General features: G+C 49.4%; 1 protein-coding gene across 1 annotated transcript in view; it reads right to left on the bottom strand.

The window, feature by feature from the left end:
- The window catches only part of LOC132588808 (methanethiol oxidase-like), a 46,007-nt gene extending 20,220 nt beyond the window's left edge, over positions 1 to 25,787 (bottom strand). Inside the window, exons 1-7 of the mRNA XM_060261260.1 lie at positions 25,687 to 25,787; positions 17,993 to 18,178; positions 15,974 to 16,094; positions 6,585 to 6,767; positions 3,897 to 4,075; positions 2,800 to 2,878; positions 332 to 453 (exon numbers count right to left, since the gene is read on the bottom strand). Of these exons, the coding sequence (XP_060117243.1) occupies positions 332 to 453; positions 2,800 to 2,878; positions 3,897 to 4,075; positions 6,585 to 6,767; positions 15,974 to 16,094; positions 17,993 to 18,178; positions 25,687 to 25,782 (966 nt within the window). The 5' untranslated portion in view covers positions 25,783 to 25,787. The remainder of the gene's footprint in view (positions 1 to 331; positions 454 to 2,799; positions 2,879 to 3,896; positions 4,076 to 6,584; positions 6,768 to 15,973; positions 16,095 to 17,992; positions 18,179 to 25,686) is intronic.
- Between the last annotated feature and the right edge of the window lie 945 nt (positions 25,788 to 26,732).

The raw sequence follows: 26,732 nt of genomic DNA on the forward strand, positions 1-26,732 counted from the left end.
GGAAGGAAGGAAGGAAGGAAGGCAGGCAGGCAGACAAATAACTTGCAGGAGAGAGGGGTGGAAATAAAGCAACTTTAAATGCATTCCCCAAAATGCCGGCTGCCTCAGTTGGAGAAGTGATTCAAAGTGAGAAATGCCTTCTCCAAGCCAGCCGATGGGGTGGGGTGGGGGCTTCAAGAGTCACACAATATGTGTGAAAGAGCCACATGTGGCTTCCGAGCCACAGTTTGGCCACCCCTGCCCCAGAGGATTTTAATTCAGACGCACAACTACATATGCCTGGCTGCCTCTCCCACCCGAGAGAGAAGGACCCTTGAAGGAAGACGCTTACCTGGCCGACCAGCCTGGGGCAGAAAGGGTTCCTGATGTCATATTGACGGATGTCGCCGTGGAAGAAGTTGCTCATGTACATGAACCGATCGTCCAAGGAAATGACCAAGTCACTGCTGAAGGCTGGAGGGAGAGAAGGTGGTGAGGATATTTATGTCTCTTCCTTAATTCTAATTGCTAGCAGCTTTTTCAAGGGCAGGTATCGAACCCCCACCTCATGATGGGTTTTGTAGTCAATTGGCTGAAGGAGAGCACTTGGCTGAGTTTCTTTTTGAAAACGAGTGCTCTGATATTTAAATGCTTGAATCTTTCCTACTTAAATACATGGCCAAGAAACAGCTGCACTGATTCTGTGTCTCTGAGCACCCTGGTTCAGTGAAAGATGGGGGGCTGCCCTCTAAGGATCAGTCTGGGGCAATACTCCCACTAAGTCAGGGCGTCTTGTGAGCAAAAGTTCTACTTTGTGAGCTACAGTCAAGTTGGAGTCGAGTAGCACCGTTAGGAACAACAGAGTTTTATTCAGAATGTAAGCTTTCATATACATGCCCACTTCTTCAGACGAGCGGATGGGGTTCAGTGAGCAGAACTTACATACGTTATAATGCTATAGCAAAGAGGTCCCCAACCTTTTTGGCCCCAGGGTCTGGTTTTCTGGAAGACAATTTCTCCGGGGTGGTGGTGGTCAATGGTTTCAGGATGATACAACTGTGCACTTTATTTCTATTAGTTTGGTGAGGTGCTGAAGTGTGCGGACTTTCATTTGGGAGAACCGGGTTGGATTCCCCACTCCTCCATTTGCAGCTGCTGGAATGGCCTTGGGTCAGCCAGAGCTCTCTTATCTGGGAGAACCGGGTTTGCTTCCCCACTCCTCCACTTGCAGCTGCTGGAATGGCCTTGGGTCAGCCATAGATCTCTTATCTGGGAGAACCGGGTTTGCTTCCCCACTCCTCCACTCGCACCTGCTGGAATGGCCTCGGGTCAGCCAGAGCTCTCTTATCTGGGAGAACCGGGTTTGATTCCCCACTCCTCCACTTGCAGCTGCTGGAATGGCCTTGGGTCAGCCATGGCTCTCTTATCTGGGAGAACCGGGTTTGATTCCCCACGCTTTCGCCTGCAGCTGCTGGAATGGCCTTGGGTTAGCCAGAGCTCTCTTATCTGGGAGAACCGGGTTGGATTCCCCACTCCTCCACTTGCAGCTGCTGGAATGGCCTTGGGTCAGCCATAGCTCTCTTATCTGGGAGAACCGGGTTTGCTTCCCCACTCCTCCACTCGCACCTGCTGGAATGGCCTCGGGTCAGCCATAGTTCTCTTATCTGGGAGAACCGGGTTTGATTCCCCACTCCTCCACTTGCAGCTGCTGGAATGGCCTTGGGTCAGCCATGGCTCTCTTATCTGGGAGAACCGGGTTTGATTCCCCACGCTTTCGCCTGCAGCTGCTGGAATGGCCTTGCGTCAGCCATAGCTATTGTAAGAGTTGTCCTTGAAAGGGCAGCTTCTGGGAGAGCCTCACCTCACATTGTCCCTGTTGGGGGGAAGGAAGGGAAAGGAGATTGTGAGCCGCTCTGAGACTCTGAAATTCGGAGTAGAGGGCAGGATATAAATCCAATGTCGTCGTCATCTTCTTATTATTACTACATTGTAATATATAATGGAATAATTATACAACTCGCAGCCCGGTTACTAGCAGGCCACGGACTGGGACCGATCCATGGACTGGGGGTTGGAGACCCCTGCTATAGCACTATCGCAACTATCAATTATCTTCAAAAGCCAGTCAAAAGCTCACGGCGGGGGAGATGGTGGCCCAAAATGGATGACAAAAGGGAAATTGTACCAATGTGGGCAGGAGGGTCAAAAGGCACACTTCACATCCACGAAACATACAAATACACTTGGGTTACGTTCCTGCCAGAGAGGTCATCCCCAAGCAGGCATGGTAAAATCAACAAATTGGGGGACCGTCTGGAAAGTAGACCACTGGAGAACAGCATGCGGAGAGTCCAAAAAGCACCGCTTGAGTTGGGAGAGCAAAACAGTGCCGCTGTGGATGCAACCAACCACTCCCTCCTGGTGTGCACTGCAAAGAGACCAAGTCTCTGCTCTTCCAGTAGGGGGCGCAGTTGTCTGTCTCCTCCACAAAGTTAACAAAGGAAAGGAAAGGTCCCCTGTGCAAGCACCAGTCGTTTCGGACTCTGGGGTGATGTTGCTCTCACGTTTTCATGCAGACTTTTTATAGGGTGGTTTGCCATTGCCTTCCCCAGTCATCTACACTTTCCCTCCAGCAAACTGGGGATTCATTTGACTGACCTCAGAAGGATGGAAGGCTGAGTCAACCTGGAGCCGGCTACCTGAACCAGCTTTTGCTGGGATTGAACTCAGGTCGACTGGTTAAAACCAACAGTAGTTTGCAAAGAGCAGGGACGGAGGAAAGTATACAGAGCAGTCCCAAACTGCGTCCTTTTGACCAACCTGGCATTTCAGGTAATAGCCATCCTGACACTTTCTTGTTCGGAATCTGGATCACTTTGTCTGCCGTCCAGCTTCCATCCTGCGGAAGAAATGCACATCATTTATTTATTCACGTTTTTAATGGTCCGCCTTTCTCACACGGCCCAAGGCAAGTTACACAGAGGGAGTCAGTACAAAGGACAAAATGAGACAAGCGATAATAATCCAAATATCCAAATGGCCCTTTCTGCCAAGGGCCATTTGGATATTTATAACATCATTCGCGGGCCACAAAAAATGATCAACTTAAAAAACAGTGCTCCACAGAGGGAGAACTATCCATGCCAGCAGAATTAATGCAAATAATTGTTTTTCTATTTGAAGTCATGTGGGGGAGAGCCGAATCTGGCACACACACAAACAAACACACACACACACGGCCTGCTGCCCTTGAGGTCACTTGGTGTGGCCCTCGGGGATTGCTGGGCCAAACTGAGCCATGTAACCTGCCGCCCTAGGCAAACGCCTAGGTCCAGGGCTTTTTTGTAGAAAAAGCCCAGCAGGAACTCAGTAGTATATTAGACCACATCCCCTAATATTAGCATATTAGGTCACACTCTCATTGGTATATTAGGCCACCCCCTCTGGGATAATCAAGTGCAAACTGAACGGCGACAGTAACTTTTCCAGGCCCTGCAGCAATTCTGGCCAGCCAGTCAGGCCCCAGGGAGGCTGCCGCACAGTACGTCTGGGCCCTGTGATCCCTGCCTGGCCCTGCGGAGGCTGCTGCACAGCGCGGCTGGGCCCCACAATCCTCGCTGGCCAGCCAGGCCCCAGAGAGGCTGCCGCGTGGCTCAGTTCGGCCCAGCAATCCCTGAGGGCCGCACCAAGTGACCTCGAGGGCCGCATATGGCCCTTGGGACGGAGGTTCCCCACCCCTGCCCTAATTGATACCCTCCAAAACCCTAACTGGTACCCTCCGAAACCTCCTCTCCTACACAGCCTCGCTGTGGTCGTTCATGATGAGGGCCCTCGTGGCTTCCTCAATTGATCCTTCAGGCGAGAAAACCCAGCTGGCCTTTTTGATCAGCTGTGCATAAACAGTTGCCGATGTTCACCTCTGTCTTGTAGAAGTGAAAGACCGAGCTCTGGAGTCCACAGGTTACCATCCCGTGTGCAGCGTCGGGGTTGTGCAGGAACCGAACTTCGAAGGGAACAGAATCCTCCCCTAAATCGATCGACTGGAGAAGGCAGTGGGTGTTCCAGTCCCAGACGTTCAGGCGACGGCCGTAGCGCCCTGAAGGTGCACAGAGAAGAAAACCAAAGCCAGACAGCTGGTGAGTGACTATGAATCAGAAGAAGAAAAAGACTATGATTTATACCCCGCCCTCCTCTCTGAATCAGAGTTTCAGAGCAGCTCACAATCTCCTTTACCTTCCCCTCCCCACACACACACACACAGACACTCTGTGAGGTAGATGAGGCTGAGAGAACTCTCAAAGAAGCTGCCCTTTCAAGGACAACTCTGCGAGAGCTATGGCTGACCCAAGGCCATTCCAGCAGGTGCAAGTGGAGGAGTGGGGAATCAAACCCAGTTCTCCCAGATAAGAGTCCGCGCACTTAACCACTACACCAAACTGGCTCTCCCAGAAGCTGCCCTTTCAGGGACAACTCTGCGAGAGGTATGACTGAGGTAACAGGCTTCTGGTCACTGAGAAACAATTCAGGCCACAGTGTCTGCACCGTCCAGAATCCTCCTGAGGCATAGATGACCCTGAACAGCCAATCCTTTGCCAAGATTTGCTTAATGACCAGTGGCCATGGAAGACCAGGCAGGCTTGAAGAAACTGAAGCTTAATCTGGATAAAATGGAAGAAAGATGGCTGTTGAGTGGGGGAAAGACCTTGGGGTCATTGTGGCTAGCTCCAGGAAAATGTCGACCCAGCATGCTGCAGTGGTGAAAAAGGCAAACTCTTTTAGGAATTATTAAGAAAAGGACTGGAAAAAAAACGGTGGACAGATTTGATGGAAGACTGTGTACGGTTCGGGTCACCGTATGGAATCACAGAGTTTGGAGGGGACATAGAGGCCATCTAGTCCAACCCCCAGCTCAATGCAAGATAAGCCTAGAGAATCCCTGACAAGTGTTTGTCCAACTCATAGAATCATAGAGTTGGAAGGGACCTCCAGGGTCATCTAGTCCAACTCCCTGCACAAGGCAGGAAACTCACAAATACCTCCCCCTAAATTCACAGGATCTTCAATGTTGTCAGATGGCCATCTAGCCTCTGTTGAAAAACCTCCAAGGAAGGAGAGCCCACCACCTCCCAAGGAAGCCTGTGGAAACTTAGAATCATAGAGTTAGAAGGGAACTCCAGAGTCATCTAATCCAACCCCTATGCAATGCAGGAAACTCACAAACACCTCCCCCTAAATTCACAGGATCCTCATTGCTGGCAGATGCCCATCTAGCCTCTGTTGAAAAACCTCCAAGGAAGGAGAGCCCACCACCTCCCAAGGAGGAAGCCTGTTCCACTGAGGAACCGCTCTAACGGTCAGGAAGTTCTTCCTAATGTTGAGCAGGAAACTCTTCTAATTTCATCAACCCATTGGTTCTGGTCCAAAATGGTTCAGGCCAGTGGCCCATCCAGTCCAACACATAAGAACATAAGAGAAGCCATGTTGGATCAGGCCAATGGCCCATCCAGTCCAACACTCTGTGTCACAGAAGAACATAAGAGAAGCCATGTTGGATCAGGCCAATGGCCCCTCCAGTCCAACACTCTGGGTCACATAACATAAGAGAAGCCCTGTTGGATCAGGCCAATGGCCCATCCCGTCCAACACTCTGTGTCACACAGTGGCCAAAACCCAAGTGCCATTAGAACAGGGGTGAGGAACCTTTTTTCTGCTAAGGGCCATATGGATATTTATAACATCATTCGCGGGCCATAAAAATTATCAATATTAGCATATTAGGTCACACACTCATTAGCATATTAGGCCACACCCTCTGGGATAACCAAGTGCAAACTGAACGGTGACAGTAACTTTTCCAGGCCCTGCAGCAATTCCTGCCGGCCAGCCAGGCCCCAGGGAGGCTGCCACACAGAACGTCTGGGCCCTGTGATCCCTGCCTGGCCCTGGGGAGGCTGCTGCACAGTGTGGGTGGGCCCCACGATCCTCACTGGCCAACCAGGCCCCAGGGAGGCTGCCACATGGCTCGGTTTGGCCCAGCAATCCCCGAGGGCCACACCAAGTGACCTCGAGGGCCGCATACGGCCCTCGGGACGGAGGTTCCCCACCCCTACATTAGAAGGTCCACCTGTGGGGCTAGAACTCCAGAAGCCCTCCTTCTGTGCTCCCCCAAGCACCAAGAAGACAGAGCACCACTGCCCCAGACATAAGAACATAAGAGAAGCCATGTTGGATCAGGCCAATGGCATATCCAGTCCAACACTCTGTGTCACATAGTGGCCAAAGAATACAGGTGCCATCAGGAGGTCCATCAGTGGGACAAGGGCACTAGAAGCCCTCACACTCTTAACTGCCCTCCCTCAAGCACCAAGAAGACAGAGCACCACTGCCCCAGACGTAAGAACATAAGAGAATCCATACTGGATCAGGCCAATGGCCCACCCAGTCCAACACTCTGTGTCACACAGTGGCCAAAACCCAGGTGAATTTCCTGTGTTGTGCAAGGGGATTGACTAAATGATCCTTGAGTTCCCTTCCAGCTCAATATTTCTATAGCTACAAATAAATAAATATATAAATATATGCAGTCCCGTGTAGTGAGGCCTTACCTTTCCCTATGTCAGCCGGGTTGAATCCGGTGACAAAGAATTTCGGCACCCCCCATTCGGTGCTCATCATGACGTTGTGCCTTGGCTGGTACCAGAAGTCATCCCCTTGAGGGGCCGCTTGACTGGGTCTCTCCCAGTTGCCCTTCACTTCAAAGGTCTCCGCGTCCAGAAGGACAAAACCACCTGGCGGAAGAACAAATTCCATGCTCAGAAATCTGCACCCTATCCTGAACTCTGTGTCCAAATGGTGGGGCACCAATGAAATGAAAGGGATCCAATATCAATTTGGTGCTTAATCTGTTCATTGAGTCACCTCAAATCACCTTAACTCTGCTCTGAGCCCCCGTGGGGCAGGAGGCAAAGGCAGGACGTAGCAAGCCACCTCTCTGAAGCATCCCAGCCCCACTAGGGGCTGCTAGAAGTCAACCGTAACCACCAGGAGCACACACACACACAAACAATTTTTCAAAAACCTCCTGTCATGACCGCAGATGGAGGTGCCACCTGACGCTGCCACCACCGTGGGGGGGCTGTTTTTTGAGGTAGAGACACCAAATTTTCAGTATAGCATCTAGTGCCTCTCCCCAAAATATCCCCCAAGTTTCAAAAAGATTGAACCAGGGGGTCCAATTCTATGAGCCCCAAAAGAAGGTGCCCCTATCCTTCATTATTTCCTATGGAAGGAAGGCATTGAAAAGGTGTGCCGTCCCTTTCAATGTGATGGCCAGAGCTCCCTTTGGAGTTCAACGATGCTTGTCACAGCCTTGATCTGGGCTCCACCCCTAATATCTCCTGGCTCCACCCCCAAAGTCTCCTGGCTCCACCCCCAAAGTCCCCAGATATTTCTTAAATTGGACTTGGCAACCCTAACACACAATTTTTCAAAAGCCTCCTGTCATGCCCGCAGATGGAGCTGCCACCACCGTGGAATCCGGGTCCCCCGAAGGCCCAGAGTCCCCTCCCAAGCCCCTCAGATCCCTTCCTTTGGCCCAAGGAAATAGGCGAGTCGACCAGGCAGAGGAACAAAGAACAACAAAGTGAACACAAGAGAAGCCATGTTGGAGCAGGCCGCTTTGGATAGTGCCAGCAGAAGTAATAAAAATAACAGCTGAATCTGAAGAAGAGAGAGGGATGTCATATAACCAACTGTTAAAGATTCAAGGCGATAAAGCTGAATTAAAATCAGCAGAAGAGTTAATAATAATAATAATAATAAATTTATTTTTGTATCCCGCCCTCCCCCGCCAAAGGCAGGCTCGGGGCAGCTAACAGGCATGGTAAGTACCATGGTTACAATAAAATACAATCATTACTATAGACAGTTAAAACAAATTAAGTTACATTCATAAATTAAACTAGAACTTAAATACAAGAGAAAACCATTATGATTTATCAATTAAGGTGCTACATTCAGAGTACGTATAGAATGGCTAGCAGTCATATCCCGGGCTTCATCCAAAAGCGAGCTGAAAGAGGGCGGTTTTGCAAGCCCTGCGAAACTGATTTAGGCCCCGCAGGGCTCGCACCTCCTCTGGTAGTTGATTCCACCATTGGGGAGCCATTGTTGAGAAGTCACCGGGTCCGGATGGCATAAGTCACCGGGTCCGGATGGCATACATCCGAGAGTTCTGAAGGAACTCAAAGTTGAACTTGTGGATCTTCTAACAAAAATCTGTAATCTTTCATTGAAATCTGCCTCCGTTCCTGAGGACTGGAAGGTAGCAAATGTCACCCCCATCTTTAAAAAAAGGTTCCAGAGGAGATCCGGGAAATTACAGGCCAGTCAGTCTGACTTCAATACCGGGAAAGTTGGTAGAAACCATTATCAAGGACAGAATGAGTAGGCACATTGATGAACACGGGTTATTGAGGAAGACTCAGCATGGGTTCTGCAAGGGAAGATCTTGCCTCACTAACCTGTTGCATTTCTTTGAGGGGGTGAACAAACATGTGGACAAAGGAGACCCGATAGATGTTGTTTACCTTGACTTCCAGAAAGCTTTTGATAAAGTTCCTCATCAAAGGCTCCTTAGAAAGCTTGAGAATCATGGAGTAAAAGGACAGGTCCTCTTGTGGATCAAAAACTGGCTGAGTAATAGGAAGCAGAGAGTGAGTATAAATGGGCAGTCTTCGCAGTGGAGGACGGTAAGCAGTGGGGTGCCGCAGGGCTCGGTACTGGGTCCCATGCTCTTTAACTTGTTCATAAATGATTTAGAGTTGGGAGTGAGCAGTGAAGTGGCCAAGTTTGCGGATGACACTAAATTGTTCAGGGTGGTGAGAACCAGAGAGGATTGTGAGGAACTCCAAAGGGATCTGTTGAGGCTGGGTGAGTGGGCGTCAACGTGGCAGATGCGGTTCAATGTGGCCAAGTGCAAAGTAATGCACATTGGGGCTAAGAATCCCAGCTACAAATACAAGTTGATGGGGTGTGAACTGGCAGAGACTGATCAAGAGAGAGATCTTGGGGTCATGATAGATAACTCACTGAAAGTGTCAAGACAGTGTGCGTTTGCAATAAAAAAGGCCAATGCCATGCTGGGAATTATTAGGAAGGGAATTGAAAACAAATCAGCCAGTATCATAATGCCCCTGTATAAATCGATGGTGCGGTCTCATTTGGAGTACTGTGTGCAGTTCTGGTCGCCGCACCTCAAAAAGGATATTATAGCTTTAGAGAAGGTGCAGAGAAGGGCAACTAGAATGATTAAAGGGCTGGAGCACTTTCCCTATGAAGAAAGGTTGAAACGCTTGGGACTCTTTAGCTTGGAGAAACGTCGACTGCGGGGTGACATGATAGAGGTTTACAAGATAATGCATGGAATGGAGAAAGTAGAGAAAGAAGTACTTTTCTCCCTTTCTCACAATACAAGAACTCGTGGGCATTCGATGAAATTGCTGAGCAGACAGGTTAAAACGGATAAAAGGAAGTACTTCTTCACCCAAAGGGTGATTAACATGTGGAATTCACTGCCACAGGAGGTGGTGGCGGCCACAAGTATAGCCACCTTCAAGAGGGGTTTAGATAAAAATATGGAGCACAGGTCCATCAGTGGCTATTAGCCACAGTGTATGTGTGTATATAACATTTTTTGCCACTGTGTGACACAGAGTGTTGGACTTGATGGGCCGTTGGCCTGATCCAACATGGCTTCTCTTATGTTCTTATGTTAGCCTTGCTCCCTCGTTGATTTCAGTCTAGCCTCCCTTGGTCCAGGGATTTTTAAAAGGTTTTGAGAGCTAGATCTCAGTGCTCTCTGAGGAACATATGGGGAGAGGCGGTCCCTAAGGTAGGCAGGTCTTCGGCCATATAGGGCTTTAAAGGTAATGACCAGCACCTTGTAGCGAACTCGGTACACAATTGGCAGCCAATGCAGTTCCTGCAGCCGAGGCTGTACGTGTTCCCACCGAGGTAGTCCCACTAACAGCCTGGCTGCCGCATTCTGCACTAGCTGCAACTTCCGGGTTCGCTACAGGGGCAGCCCCATGTAGAGGGCATTACAGTAGTCTAGTCTCGAGGTGACCGTTGCATGGATCACAGTTGCCAGGTCGCTACGTTCCAAGAAGGGGGCCAGCTGCCTTGCCCTCCTAAGGTGGAAAAAGGCGGATTTAGCAGTGGCAGCTATCTGGGCTTCCATTGTCAAGGAAGGCTCCAGTAGCACTCCCAAACTTTTGACCCTGAGCACTGGTATCAGTGACGCACTGTCAAAAGTTGGTAGGGAGATCTCCCCTCCAGGCCCGCCGCGGCCTACGCAAAGGACCTCAGTCTTCGCTGGATTCAGTTTCAGCCCGCTCAGCCTGAGCCAACCCGCCAAAGCTTGCAACGCCCGGTCCAGGTTTATAGGGACATCGTCAGTCCGGCCATCCATCAGTAGATAGAGCTGGGTGTCATCAGCGTATTGGTGGCAACCCAGCCCATACCCCCGGGCGATCTGGGCAAGGGGGCGCATGTAGATGTTAAACAACATCGGGGAGAGAACCGCCCCCTGAGGCACCCCACAATTAAGTGGGCGTCTCTGGAACAGCTGCCCTCCAATCGCCACCCTTTGTCCCCGACCTTCCAGGAAGGAGGAGAGCCACTGTAAGGCTAGCCCCCGAATTCCTGCATTGGCAAGGCGGCGGGTCAGCAGCCGATGGTCGACCATATTGAACGCAGCCAATAGGTCTAACAACAGCAACACTGCCGAGCCGCCTCGATCCAGGTCCCGGCACTACCGAGCTGCCTCGATCCAGTTAAATAACAAGTATGACTGGTTTCAAATGCACAACTAAAAAATTTGATGGAAAATGATATTAAATCTGTTGGAATTAGACGTGAGCAAACGGAATTGGAAAGGGTTCAGAGTATTAAAGAGAACTGTTTCAAGATGATGTATAGGAGGTATATGACTCCGAAAAAACTGGAAAGATGAGTAAAAAGATGTCGGATAGATGTTGGAAATGTAAGAAACATGAAGGTTCTTTTTATCATATGTGGTGGACTTGTGAAAAAGCTTTGGCAGATGATACAACAGAAATATCTAAAATTTTGGGATATGACTTTAAAAAAGTTGCAGAGACTTTTCTGTTGGGATTACAAATGGAAAAATTTCCAAAAGAAGATAGAACTCTAATTTGGTACTTGCTCTCAGCTGCTAGGACACTGTATGCGTAGTTGTGGAAGCAAGAAAAAATACCAGAAAAATGGGATTGGATTGTGAAAGTTTTATCGTGGAGTGAGATGGACAAACTAACAAGAACTTTAAGAGACTATGATTTGGAAGTGTTCAAAAGGGAGTGGAAGAAATTTAGAGGATATATAGAGAAAGAGTGGAATGTAAAAAGACATTGGACAATTTTTTAATAATGAGTATGAGAAAAGGGAGAAATTGAACTTTGATTGGTTAAGGGTACCTTTATAAGTGAACTCAAGTATATAACTTCGGCGGGAGTCTAGTAATGGAGGGAGGGGGGATCAGAAAATATCATATGGGTTAGGGATAGTAATGATATAAACAGACACTGTTACCATATGTTATTAATAAAATTGTTTAAAACACGGATCAGGCCAATGGCCCATCCAGTCTAACACGCTGTGTCACATAAGAACAGAAGAGAAGCCATGTTGGATCAGGCCAGTGGCCCCTCCAGTTCAACACTGTGTCACACATAAGAACATAAGAGAAGCCATGTTGGATCAGGCCAATGGCCCCTCCAGTCCGACACTCTGTGTCACATAAGAACATAAGAGAAGCCATGTTGGATCAGGCCAATGGCCCATCCAGTCCAACACTCTGTGGCCAAAAATGCCCACGAGTTCTTGTATTGTGAGAAAGGGAGAAAAGGACTTCTTTCTCTACCTTCTCTATTCCATGCATAATCTTGTAAACGTCTATCATGTCACCCTGCAGTCGATGTTTCTCCAAGCTAAAGAGCCCCAAGCGTTTTAACCTTTCTTCATAGGGAAAGTGTTCCAAACCTTTAATCATTCTAGTTGCCCTTTTCTGCACTTTTTCCAATCCCATAATATCCTTTTTGAGGTGCAGCGACCAGAATTGCACACAGTACTCCAAATGAGACCTCACCGTCGATTTATACAGGGGCATTATGATACTGGCTGATTTGTTTTCAATTCCCTTCCTAATAATTCCCAGCCTGGCGTTGGCCTTTTTTATTGCAATCGCACACTGCCTTGACATTTTCAGTGAGTTATGTACCACGACCCCAAGTTCTCTCTTTTGGTCAGTCTCTGCCAGTTCACACCCCATCAACTTGTATTTGTAGTTGGGATTCTTGGCCCCAATGTGCATTTTTTTGGACTTGGCCTCATTGAACCTCATCTGCCATGTTGACGCCCACTCAGCCAGCCTCAACAGATCCCTTTGGAGTGCCTCACAATCCTCTCTGGTTCTCACCACCCTGAACAATTTAGTGTCATCTGCAAACTTGGCCACTTCACTGCTTACTCCCAACTCCAAATCATTCATGAACAAGTTAAAGAGCATGGGACCCAGTACCGAGCTCTGTGGCACTCCATTGCTTACCGTCCTCCACTGCGAAGACTGCCCATTTATACTCACTCTCTGCTTCCTATTACTCAGCCAGTTTTTGATCCACAAGAGGACATGTTCTTTTACTCCATGACTCTCAAGCTTACTAAGGAGCCTTTGATGAGGAACTTTATCAAAAGCTTTCTGGAAGTCAAGGTAAACAACATCTATCGGGTCTCCTTTGTCCACATGTTTGTTCACCCCCCCAAAGGAATGTAACAGGTTAGTGAGGCAAGATCTTCCCTTGCAGAACCCATGCTGAGTCTTCCTCAATAACTTGTGTTCATTAATGTGCCTACTCATTCTGTCCTTGATAATGGTTTCTACCAACTTTCCCGGTATTGAAGTCAGACTGACTGGCCTTTAGTTTCCTGGATCTCCTCTGGAACCCTTTTTAAAGATGGGGGTGACATTTGCGACCTTCCAGTCTTCAGGAACGGAGGCAGATTTCAATGAAAGATTACATATTTTTGTCAGGAGATCCACAAGTTCAACTTTGAGTTCTTTCAGAACTCTTGTATGTATGCCATCCGGCCCCGGTGACTTATTAGTTTTTAATTTGTCTATCAGTTGTAGGACCTCCTCTTTTGTCACCTCAATCAAGTCTTTCAACACCCCTTCCAATATAAGTGGTTCTGGAGCAGGCAAACACTTCTCATCTTCCACAGTGAAGACGGAGGCAAAAAATGCATTCAGCTTCTCAGCCATTTCCCTATCCTCCTTCAGTAATCCTTTGACCCCTTGGTCATCCAAGGGCCCCACTGCCTCCGTGGCTGGTTTCCTGCTTCTAATATATTTGTTTATTTATTTTGTTCGATTTATAGAAATTTGAAGAAATTTTTATTGTTGGTCTTTATGTTTTTTGCAATATGCTCCTCATAGTCCCTTTTTGCCTGCCTGATCACAGTCTTGCATTTGATTTGCCACTGGTTTATTTTAAAGTGGTTTATTTTTAAAGCAGGAAATCAATAAAGGGGAAGTGAACAGATCAGGGGCGTCAAACTATAGCAAGGTGGGTGAAGGGAAATCAACATAAAGCTGCTAACGCAACTAAACGGAACTGTCCTAGTCTGTTATGCCACAGGCCTCGGCCTGCTCATGAAGGAGAGCCCCTGATTAATTAATTAATACCCCCCAAATTAAAATATCTGATGTAACTTTCCGTTAAGGCGCTGGCCTAGGCTTGCCAATCCCCAGGTGCCAACGGGGGTTCTTCCGCTTTCACAGGCTCCTTCCCGTCCCCACTCAGCTGGCCGGCGGGGAAAAGGCCCGCCCCCACAGCCACCATGTGACTTTCCACCTCCGGAGGCTTCAGTCTCTGATTGAAAGGCTTCCTCTTGGGATGGGGTGTCTGTGAAGAAGCTGGCTGCAACTCGTGAACAGAGACGCCAATCCCTCACTTCAGAGTCGCCAGAAACGGGTGGAGGGGGAGGGAAATGTCTGCTGGACATGCCATTATTACCTATGTGGAGATCGATTCTCACAGGGCAAGGGTGGTCAATGGTAGCTCTCCAGATGTTTTTTGCCTACAGCTCCCATCAGCCCCAGCCAGCATGGCCAATGGCTGGGGCTGATGGGAGTTGTAGGCAAAAACATCTGGAGAGCTACCACTGGCCACCCCGTGACATAGCGTATAATGGGGAATTGAACTGGAGTTATCGGGGGCTCTGGGGGGACTGTCTTTTGAGGTAGAGGCACCAAGCTGGCTAGCTATGATAAGAGAAGCGCCTCTTAGAGGCGACTTCCTGTAATAGGTAAGTGAAAAGGGATGGTGTCATGGAATTTTACCAGGGAGGACTCTGGGAAGGAGGGATCTTGAAATGAGATGAGCCTGAGTGCTGGCCGCCTTGCTTGCCTCTTAAGAAAACTGTCTGTATGCAGAACGATTTTAACTCAGTCTTAGGGGCAGCCAAGCCCGACTGAGCCCTACTTTTGGTACCAATAGTAAAATACATCGCGTCAGACCAGAAATTCTGTGCGGACCTCGTTTTTCTGTTGCACTCACTCTCTCCCTCAGAGTGAGGGTCCTCCTCCTGAACAGCAGCCATTTTTCCTGCTTGGTCTCTCAGGAGGAAAAGAACAGGGTTTGTTCCCCAGAGAAAGCTTTTAAGCCAGGGGTGTCAAACATGCGGTCCGGGGGCCAGATAAGGCCCCTAGAAGGCTCCTATCAGGCCCTCCAGCAACTGGCTGTGGTCTGCTTCCTTCTCCCTCTCTCTGGCTTCCTTCTGCATCACAGCTTGCTTGGCCAGGCTTGCTCAATCACACAGCAGAGCTACTGAGCCAAGCCTTGCTTCCTTTTGTTGGCTGAGGCTCCTCCCCCCCCCAGTCCCCAGGGGAAGGAAGGAAAGAGCCAGAGCTTCTTTTGCCCACTGCCCTAGATCCCGTGGGAGAAATACAAAGAAAGCACCTTTAAGACTAGCAACTGCTAACATTTTAAGCATGTTTTAAATTTAAAAAATCTATATATTCGTTTGTGGCCTTTATAAAGTTTATCTCTGTTACCTAATCTTCGATAGGTACATATATAGCCTGGCCCAACATGGCTTGGCCCAACCCAACATGGCCCGGCCCAACAAGATCTCAATTATGTCAGATCCGGCCCTCATAACAAAGGAGTTCGACACCCCTGTTTTAAGCCATTCTCCTAGGGGTGCCAAGTCCCCAGCTTCCCACAGCGGGGCACTCTCTCTCACGTGCAGAGTGCGCGCAAGATGCGATGATGTCACCCAGAAGTAACCTCATCAAAATGGGGGCTCCCATGTGGGGCTGCTCTAGGCATTTCTGGGAAAACTCTGTGGTTTTCCCGGACACTCTAGCCATTTGGTAATGGCATTACCTATGCACCATAGAGTTTTCACCACCCAAATACCTAGAGCGTCCGGGAAAACCATAGAGTTTTCCTGGAAGCGGCTAAAGCACTCCCATATGGGCGCCACCATTTTTATGCTGTCACTTCCGGGTGACATCATCGCACCAGAGACGTTGGGGGAGGTTCCCCCTGCCGGCCCTTTGTGGGCCACAGGTTGGGAACCTCCCAGGCGGGAGAACCCCCGCCTGAACCTGGGGATGGGCAGCACTACATTCTCCTCAGAGCCTACTTGGACACTGATTGGCTGAAACCAGCGCCAAGCATTCTGGGGATTGTAGGCCGTCTCTTTCTGCTGTGACACAGGCCTCACAGGCTCCCCAGGCCCACTAGGCCTCTCTCTCACAGCACAGATCATGACACTTCCAAAAAGCACTTGGTGGGCTCCAGAAAAGTCCTCAGGGGGCACCATGGCACCCAGAGACACTGCACTGGAGACCCCTGATCTAGACCGCCCTGCTCTGGGATTCCCCATGGGAATCCATTTCGTAAAATACCTTTTGCGTTGCCACGTGGGTCCCCGATAGAACTGATCATGACTTCCCCGCTGCCCAGGCAGTGAGGGGTGTGTATGAAAGCCAGGTCGCATTTCTCAAAAACTTCTCTCGGCTCGATCACCTGCGGAGGCAAAGGAAAGCACATTTGCAGAGGGAATCCCAGTAGTCATGTATGGCTGTGAGAGCTGGACCATAAGGAAGGCCGAGTGCAGAAGAATAGATGCTTTTGAGATGTGGTGCTGGAGAAGACTCTTGAGAGTCCCTTGGACTGCAAGAAGATCCAATCAGTCAGTCCTAAGGGAAATCAACCCAGACTGTTCCCTGGAAGGTCAGATGCTGAAGCTCAAAGACTTTCGCCACCCAATGAGAAGGGAGCACTCCCTGGAGAAGAAAGATCCTGATGCTGGGAAAGACAGAAGGCAAAAGAAGAAGGGGATGGCAAAAGAGGAGATGGCTGGAGAGCGTTACTGATGTAACTAACACGAATTTGAGCAGACTTCGGAGGATGGTGGAAGATAGGAGGGCCTGGCGTGACTTTGTCCAAGGGGTTGCAAAGAGTCGGACTCGACTGTGCGACTGAACAACAAACGATAGTAGAAGGGGATTCTACTCCAACCCCCTGCACAATGCAGGAGATTCACAAACACCTCCCCCTAAGTTCACAGGATCCGCATTACTGTCAGATGGCCATCCAGCCTCTGTTTAAAAACCTCCAAGGAAGGAGAGCCCACCGCCTCCCAAGGAAGCCTGTTCCACTTAGGAACCGCTCTAACAGTCAGGAAGCTCTTCCTAATGTTGAGCCAGAAATTCTTCTGGTTTAATTTCAACCCGTTGGTTCTGGTCCTACTTCTGGGGCCACAGAAAACAATTCTGCACCATCCTCTATAGGACAGCCCTTCAAGGACTTGAAGGCGGTAATCATATCCCCTCTCAGCCGCCTCCTCTCCAGGCTAAACATCCCCAGCTCCTTCAGCCTTTCCTCATAGGACTTGGTCTCCAGACCCCTCACCATCTTCATTACCCTCCTCTAGACACGTTCCGGTTTCTCTATATCCTTAAATTGTGGCGTCCAAAACTGAACACAAGACTCTAGGTGGGGGTCTAACCAGAACAGAATAAAGTTATCATCGTACAGGGGGTTGGACTAAATGACTCTGGAGGTCCCTCCCAACTGTATAGGTGACCCAGTGCAAGGTTACCCAGCCAGCTTCCACAGCAGAGTGGGGATTAGAACCTGGGATCTTGCAGATCCTAATATGTCCCTCCAACCGCTACACTGCACCAGCTCTAGATGTCGTCGTTCACTGCTTCTGACAGGCCAATGCAGAACTTTCTGCCGCCCCCCACAACGCCCTCTCCAATCCCCATGTCCTCCTCCTCCAACCCAATGGTTCCCCTAAGCTGAGTTAGTGTGAACTAGCTCAGTTTTTTAGACTCCAGCTCACACATTTTTGTCTTTGCTCAGGAAAAACGGCCCCAAACTAATTTGTGCAGTAGCTCGCAACTTCAATGCTCACGAAGTAGCATTTTTGCTCGCAAGACTCTAAAGCCTGGGTGTTGAACTAATTTGTTACGAGGGCCAGATTTAACATAAATGAGACCTTGCCTGGCCAGGTCATGGGTGCCATAAAACGTAATGCCAGATAGCAGATACACACAATTAAAGACTTTTTTAAAAAACTTAAAACATGCTTAAAACATTAGCACTCTCAGAATATTTTGTTCATTTAACAGTCTCTGATAACTGACACCTCTTGTTCTGAATTACTGCATCAAAAGCTGGAGACAATGTCTGTGCTATAGCAGTCTTGAGTATGCTGTTCAGGTGTTGCTCAAGTGTGAATCTGTAAATTGCAAACCTACTTTTGCTTTGCTCGCGGGCCTGATAAGACCCCTCCGGCAGCCTAATCCGGCCCCCAGGCCACATGTTTGACACCCCGGCTCTACAGCTTACAGGGAGTACTGCTCCAGCTCCCCCTATTCCCAGGGCTAGTTTGGGCTGCTCCAATAAAGCTGTACCTTGTGGAGCTTGGGAGCTCTCTCGTCAGTCCCAGTGTCCACCACGTAAATGCGAGAGGAGCCCAGGCAAGGAAAGACCAGTCTGTTCCGCTTCTTGGTGGTATCCCCGAAACAGCTGCTGCAGGCGTTCCAACCGAAGTGGTGGAGTTCATCGTCGATGTAAGGCATGTGCAGGCGGTGGATCACCTGTGGGGGAAGGCGGGAAGCTAGCTGCTCTCCAATCCAGGGGTCCCCAACCGTACATCCCTGGACACCACAGCGCTCACCAAAATTAGCTTTCGCATATTTTACGGAGCACAGGGGTCCCAATGGGTTCTAGGGTTGCAAAGTCCGGTTCAAGACATATCTGGGGACTTTGGGGGTGGAGCCAGGAGACACGGGGGGGGGGGAGCCAAGGGCAAGGGTGTGACAAGCAGAATTGAACTCCAAGGGGAGTTCTGGCCATCATGTTTAAAGAGACTGCACACCTTTTAAAATGTCTTCCCTCCATTGGAAATAATGAAGGATAGGGGCACCTTCTTTTGGGGCTCATAGAACTGGATTCCCTGGTCCAATCCTCTTGAAACTTGGAGCGTGTTTTGAGGAGAGGCATCGGATGCTGTGCTGCAAATGTGGTGCCTCTATCTCAAATAAACAGGGCCCCCTCAGAGCCCCAGATACCCGCAGGTCAATTATCCATTGTACCCTGTAGGAATGAGTCTCCATAAGGAATAATGGAAGATGATGATGATGCAGAAGAACTGCAGATTTATACCCCGCCCTTCTCTCGGAATCAGAGACTCAGAGCGGCTTACAATCTCCCATATCTTCTCCCCCCGCAACAGACACCCTGTGAGGTGGGTGGGGTTGAGAGGGCTCTCACAGCTGCTGCCACAGCAGTGCCCAGCAGACATTTCCCTCCCCCCCCAGCTTTCTGATGACCCTGAAGCAGAGGGAGGGCCTCCAAATTGGGGAATCCCCTGCCCCTACCTGGAGATTGGCAACTCTAACGGGTTCCCACCGTGGTGCCCGTCAAGGGTTTTCAGAAAGTGGGCGGGGCTAGGTAGAGATTTGGCCACGAGGTTTTACATTGGCCACTGGAGGCTTAATTGTCTGCAGATTTGTGGAAACAGCAGCACATGAATCTTCACTGAAGGTAAGCTGTGGCAGCCATTTGTGTCTGGCCCCGCCTCCTGTGGCAGCCATTTTGTGGCTGTGTCTACCACACCGTGACAGAATTCCAAAGGGGCCTGAAGGCTAAAGAAGGTGGGAGACCATTGCTCCGATCAGATCAATCCAGTCCAAGAAGCCCACCACTAGAGCTCTCGGGCTGTCAGGGGGTCTGGGGCAGAAAAAGTCTTTCCCAACACCTGTTATTTGAGGGCCTGAACAGACAGAACGAAGGTCACCCAACCAGTTCTGTCCATAAAATTCAAACTTGGTCAGCAGGGGTGCAGGGAAGATGGCCGCCTGACAGCAGTGATGGTAGCCTTTTAACTGAACCTATGAAGCTGCCTTATACTGAATCAGACCCTCGGTCCATCGAAGTCAGTCTTGTCTACTCAGACTGGCAGCGGCTCTCCAGGGTCTCAAGCTGAGGTCTTTCACACCTATTTGCCTGGACCCTTTTTTGGAGATGCCGGGGATTGAACCTGGGACCTTCTGCTTCCCAAGCAGATGCTCTGCCACTGAGCCTTCGTCCCTCCCCTAACTGGCAGTGGCTCTCCAGGGTCTCAAGCTGAGGTTTTTCACGCCTATTTGCCTGGACCCTTTTTAGTTGGAGATGCCGGGGATTGAACCTGGGACCTCCTGCTTACTAAGCAGATGCTCTACCACTGAGCCATGGCCCCTCTCCACTCTGGGTCCATCAAAGTCGGTATTGTCTTCTCAGACTGGCAGCGGCTCTCCAGGGTCTCAAGCTGAGGTTTTTCACACCTATTTGCCTGGACCCTTTTTTGGAGATGCCAGGGATTGAACCTGGGACCTTCTGCTTCCCAAGCAGATGCTCTCCCACTGAGCCACCGTCCCTCCCCAACTGGAGGTGTCAGGGACTGAATCAGGGACCTGCCACATGCAAAAAGCACGTTCCCCACCACAACGCTTAAGCATAGCAGCAAGAAGCTAATAAGACGAGTTACAAACAAAGATAGCTGTGGTCTACTTATACCGTACACAGCCGAGGGCAGAGTCACGCTAATTTCCCTTTTTCTCTCTCTTGTCTAATCCACTGACACGGCAACGATCAAAACACCCCGACTGGTGTTATGAGTTTGGACGATTCTTGACAAGTTCAGGTTTGCTTCTGGGTACGTCGCACAGCCCAGACTGCAGAGCCAGCGACGCTTGAAGGGGTTCGTCTTCTTTTGGAAGGGACGCTGCCCAAACCCTTGCTAAGCATTTCACAAAATTCACAGGAAAGTTGCCACCGGGGAGTTATAAGTATGCAACTGCAGCCCATCCGGGCAATTGTCTTCACGGGATTAAATGCTCCCCCTCCCCGAGAAGCACGAGGATGAGTTTCGTTTGTTCCCTTCTTCGAAATGACTTTTCTTAGGAATGATCCAAGTGGGCCACCGTGTTGGTCTGAAGCAGCAGAACAAAGTAGGAATCAAGGGACACCTTTAAGACCAACCAAGTTTTATTCAGAACATCAGCTTTCGTGTGTGCATGCAGACTTCTTCAGATGAGGAATCAGGTACAGTGAGCAGAGCTACATACAGCTGGTAGGCAGCGGTTTAGAATGCAAAATGGATTTTATTTTTGTGCCATTTTGCATTCTAAGCCACTGCCTACCAGCTGTATGTAGCTCTGCTCACTATACCTGATTCCTCGTCTGAAGAAGTGTGCGTGCACACATGAAAGCTGACGTTCTGAATAAAACTTTGCTGGTATTAAAGGTGCCGCTTGACTCCTACTTTGTTTTCTTAGAAATGGCTTTTCACGGCCTCCTCTGAATGTTGCTCATGGGCCAGAGTGGAAATCCGCCTCAAATCAAAGGTGCCTTCTGAAAAGGTGGCTTTTCTCATTTGCTTTTTCAGCTGACCTAATTTATTTTATTTATTTATTTATTTGTAATTTATATCCCGCCCTTCCCACTAGGTGGCTCAGGGCGGCTTACAACATATAAAAACTAACATAAAATATAAAATTAAGCATAAAAAAGTTAACATTTCATAATTTACATAGTTAAAATCTAGACATTTGTTATATATGTAAACATTAAAATCATATGGCGGTAAGATAATTGCATCGGTAAGAAGAAGAAGAAGAAGATACTGGATTTATATCCTGCCCTCCACTCCAAAGAGTCTCAGAGCGGCTCACAATCTCTTTTCCCTTCCTCCCCCACAACAGACACCCTGTGAGGTAGATGAAGATATTGGATTTATATCCCGCCCTCCACTCCAAAGAGTCTCAGAGCGGCTCACAATCTCCTTCCCCTTCCTCCCCCACAACAGACACCCTGTGAGGTAGATGAAGATATTGGATTTATATCCCGCCCTCCACTCCGAAGAGTCTCAGAGCGGCTCACAATCTCCTTCCCCTTCCTCCCCCACAACAGACACCCTGTGAGGTAGATGAAGATATTGGATTTATATCCCGCCCTCCACTCTGAAGAGTCTCAGAGCAGCTCACAATCTCCTTCCCCTTCCTCCCCCACAACAGACACCCTGTGAGGTAGATGAAGATATTGGATTTATATCCCGCCCTCCACTCTGAAGAGTCTCAGAGCGGCTCACAATCTCCTTTCCCTTCCTCCCCCACAACAGACACCCTGTGAGGTAGATGAAGATATTGGATTTATATCCCGCCCTCCACTCTGAAGAGTCTCCGAGCGGCTCACAATCTCCTTTACCTTCTTCCCCCACAACAGACACCCTGTGAGGTGGGTGGGGCTGGAGAGGGCTCTCACAGCAGCTGCCCTTTCAAGGACAACCTCTGCCAGAGCTATGGCTGACCCCAGGCCATTCCAGCAGCTGCAAGTGGAGGAGTGGGGAATCAAACCCGGTTCTCCCAGATAAGAGAGCTCTGGCTGACTCAAGGCCATTCCAGCAGGTGCAAGTGGAGGAGTGGGGAATCAAACCTGGTTCTCCCAGATAAGAGTCTGCACACTTAACCACTACACCAAATTGGCTCTCCAAGTGCAGGACAGATTAATACAACCAGGGCTTTTTTGAGGGCAGAAACGCACAGGAGCGGAGCTCTACCTGTGCTGGCCAGGGCTCCGGCTGGCAAGCTGGGGAAGGTGTGGGGAGGCATCTTTTAAGAAGAAGAAGATGGTATTGGATTTATATCCAGCCCTCCACTTGGAAGAGTCTCAGAGCGGCTCACAATCTCCTTTCCCTTCCTCCCCCATAACAGACACCCTGTGAGGTAGATGAAGATATTGGATTTATATCCCACCCTCCACTCCGAAGAGACTCAGAGCGGCTCACAATCTCCTTTCCCTTCCTCCCCCATAACAGACACCCTGTGAGGTAGATGAAGATATTGGATTTATATCCCTCCCTCCACTCCGAAGAGACTCAGAGCGGCTCACAATCTCCTTTCCCTTCCTCCCCCATAACAGACACCCTGTGAGGTAGATGAAGATATTGGATTTATATCCCGCCCTCCACTCCGAAGAGACTCAGAGCGGCTCACAATCTCCTTTCCCTTCCTCCCCCATAACAGACACCCTGTGAGGTAGATGAAGATATTGGATTTATATCCCACCCTCCACTCTGAAGAGTCTCAGAGCGGCTCACAATCTCCTTTCCCTTCCTCCCCCATAACAGACACCCTGTGAGGTAGATGAAGATATTGGATTTATATCCCGCCCTCCACTCCGAAGAGACTCAGAGCGGCTCACAATCTCCTTTCCCTTCCTCCCCCATAACAGACACCCTGTGAGGTAGATGAAGATATTGGATTTATATCCCGCCCTCCACTCTGAAGAGACTCAGAGCGGCTCACAATCTCCTTTCCCTCCCTCCCCCATGACAGACACCCTGTGAGGTGGATGGGGCTGAGAGGGCTCTCACAGCAGGTGCCCTTTCAAGGACAACTCCTGTGACAGCTCTGGCTGACCCAAGGCCATTCCAGCAGGTGCAAGTGGAGGAGTGCGGAATCAAACCCGGTTCTCCCAGATAAGTCTGCACACTTAACCACTTCACCAAACTGGCTTTAAATGTCTCCCTAATGACGTGGTGGTTTGCTGTCGCCTGCCTCTGCACAGCAACCCCAACCTTCCTTGGTGGTCTCCCATCCAAGTGCTATCCAGGGTCCACCTTACTTAGCTTCCAATATCTGACACGATCAGGCTAGCTTGGCCTATCCAAGTCAAGCCAAGAGATGTTCAGAGGTGGTTTGCCATTGCCTGCCTCTGCGTAGCAACCCTAGACTTCCGTAGCGGTCTGCCATCCAAGTACTAACCAGGACTGGCCCTGCTTAGCGTCTGAGATCTTATGAAATGGGCCATTCAGGTCAAAGCAAATGAGAAACAGAGGTGGTTTGCCGTTGCCTGCCTCTGCATAGCCACCCTGGACTTCCTTGGTGGTCTCCCATCCAAATACTAGCCAGGGCTGACCCTGCTTAGCTTTTGAGATCCAATAAGATCAGGATAGCCTGGGCCATCCAGGTCAAGCCAAGAGATGTTCAGAGGTGGTTTGCCATTGCCTGCCTCTGCATAGCGACCATAGACTTCCTTAATCTTCTTCCATCCGAGTGCTAACGAGGGCTGACCCTGCTTAGCTTTTGAGATCTAGCAAGATCAGGCTAGCCCGGGCCATCCAGGTCAAGGCAAGAGACATCCAGAGGTGGTTTGCTGTCGCCTGCCTCTACACAGCAACCCCAACCTTCCTTGGTGGTCTCCCATCCAAGTACTAACCAAGGCCCACCTTACTTAGCTTCCAATATCTGACACGATCAGGCTAGCTTGGCCTATGCAGGTCAAGCCAAGAGATGTTCAGAGGTGGTTTGCCGTTGCTGTCGCCTGCCTCTGCGTAGCGACCCTAGACTTCCTTAATGTCCTCCCACCCGAGTGCTAACTGGGGCAGACCCTTTTGAGAATCTAACGAGATCAAGCTAGCCTGGGCCATCCAGGTCAAGGCGAGAGACATTCAGGGGAGGTTTGCCATTGCCTGCCTCTGCGTAGCAACCCTGGACTTCCACAGCGGTCTGCCATCCAAGCACTAATCAGGGTCGGCCCTGCTTAGCTGTTGAGATTGAATGAGGGTTGCCAGTCCCCAGAAGCCACTGTGTTAAAGCATTGCCAAAACTCATGCTCTATCAGCAAATATGCATTTATCTCGAGACATTCGTTATTATTCCTGCACTCCAGCTTTTTGTGTTTTAACAATTTATTAATAACATATGGTTACAATATTTAGTTATGTCTTTTTTATCTCTAACCCATATGATATTTCAACCCTCCCTCCCTCCCTCCATTACTTGACTTCCCCGAAGTTATAAATTTAAGTTCAATTATAAAGGTACCTTTAACCCATCAAAGTACAATTTACACTCCAGCTTTTTGTTACATTTAAAGTCCAAAGTTCACGAACGTAAATATCCACTCCGGATGCAACCTTTTTTCTCTTTCAAGGCAGGGCGTTGCTTCACGGTACCGCCTGCGTCTGAGAAAGAATACACAGGTACCTGATTGTTTATTTACAAGCATCCGGAGTGGATATTTATGTTCATGAACTTTGGGCTTTAAATGTAACAAAAAGCTGGACTGTAGGAATAAATAACGAGTATATCGAGATAAATGTGTATTTACTACTATAGCATGAATTCTGACAATGCATTAACACAGTGGTTTCTGTTTTGATAATTATCTATACGCTGTGGTTTCCTGTATGTAATGAATCCCAAAGTGGGGGCAGGGGATCCCCCGGTTTGGAGGCCCTTCCCCCGCTTTAGGGTCATCAGAAAGGGGGGGGGGGAGGGAAATGTCTCCTGGGCACTCCACTCCATTATTCCCTATGGAGACCAATTCCCTTAGGGTGTAATAGGGTGGAGGGACTATTTTAGAGGTAGAGTCACCGGTTTGTCTGTATAGCATCCAATGTTTTTCCTCAAAACACCCTCCAAGTTTCATAACAATTGGACCAGGGGGTCCAAGTCTATGAGCCCGCAAAGAAGGTACCCATGTCCTTCATTATTTCCACCGGAGGGAAGGCATTTGAAGAAGAAGAAAAAGAAGACTGCAGATTTATACCCCGACTTTCTCTCTGAATCAGAGACTCAGAGCGGCTTACATCTCCTTTACCTTCCTCCCCCACAAGAGACACCCTGTGAGGTGGGTGGGGCTGAGAGGGCTCTCACGGCAGCTGCCCTTTCAAGGACAACCTCTGCCAGAGCTATGGCTGACCCAAGGCCATGCCAGCAGCTGCAAGTGGAGGAGTGGGGAAATCAAACCTGGTTCTCCCAGATAAGAGTCCATGCACTTCACTACTACACCAAACTGGCTCCCTTTGAAAGGTGTGCAGTCCTTTAAATGTGATACCAGAACTCCCTTCGGAGTTCAGTTGTGCTTGTCACAACCTTGCTTCTGGCTCCACCCCCAATGTCTCCCGGCTCCACCCCCAAGTCCCCAGATATTTCTGGAATCGGAGCTGGGAACCCTAGAGATCAGCCAAACATGGGCCCTCTCTTTACCCATCCCTGGAACCTGAGGGAAGGAACGGCAAAGGAAAACATTCCCAAATGAAAAGATCTCTGGTCAGAACCTTGCAATAATTTGGAGATTCGGGATCTACGTCCACCGTAGCCAGGTAGTCGGGCTCTTGGGTTCCGGTGCTGGTTAAGACACAGACAACGTACATGATTCTCTCTCGGGGACCTTGGAAAACAAAGAGGACAGTCAGCAATCAAGCGACGGGAGCACTGGAAAAGCAACGACAGCTTTCTTGGTTCAAGGCCCTCCTCTCTCCTGTGAGCAGGTTTGTGCTGTCAATCAAAGATCAGTTTCATCTGAAAAAAGAGCAGGAGGAGCAAAATCCGTGGCAGGGGAGGGACTTTCATGACTCACTGCTATTTATTGGAGCAAAGTTGGAACAAACTCTCTGTCTGGGGCAAGTGATGCTCTGTATTCTTGGTGTTTGGGGGTGGGGGGCAACAGTGGGGGGGGGTCCTTCTAATGTCACAAAAGTCGTCCAGGCAAGTAAGTAACCAAAATGCCAGGAATTTTGACCACAGGATCCTTTCCCATAAGACCTCAGCAGAGCGGACTCAGCGTTCGATTCCAGAACTCTTTGGTGTCCCTTCGAACCCCAGGCAGGTGACAAATCAAATAACTGCTTCATTTGACTATCACATTTCTCCTCCTCAGGGTGAAGGCAATGCCAGAGAAAAGCTTTCCAGAACAACTTCACTGTGGGAAGGAAGGCACTCTCTCGAACAGGGGTCCTCAACGGGGCACCAGCGGGTGTCATGGCACTCACCAACAGCTTCCCTTGTACCCATCGAGTGTTTTTAGAAAGTGGGTGGGGCCAGGTGGAATATTGGCCCAGGAAGTTTTCTGAATAATGGAATCATAGAATTGAAAGGGACCTCCATGATCATCTAGCCCAATCCCCCGCACACTGCAGGAAACTCATAAAGCAGTGTTCCCTCAAAGCTGAGTTAGTGTGAGCCAGCTCAGAGTTTTTTAGTCTCTAGCTCACACATTTCTGTCTTAGCTCAGGAAGGATGACCCCAGAGCACACTAATCCACGCAGCAGCTCACAACTTTAGTGCCAGTAGCTCATGAAGTACAATTTTTGCTCACAAGACT

Source organism: Heteronotia binoei, chromosome 1, assembly GCF_032191835.1.
Source record: "Heteronotia binoei isolate CCM8104 ecotype False Entrance Well chromosome 1, APGP_CSIRO_Hbin_v1, whole genome shotgun sequence".
In the NCBI taxonomy this organism is placed as follows: Eukaryota; Metazoa; Chordata; class Lepidosauria; order Squamata; family Gekkonidae; genus Heteronotia; species Heteronotia binoei.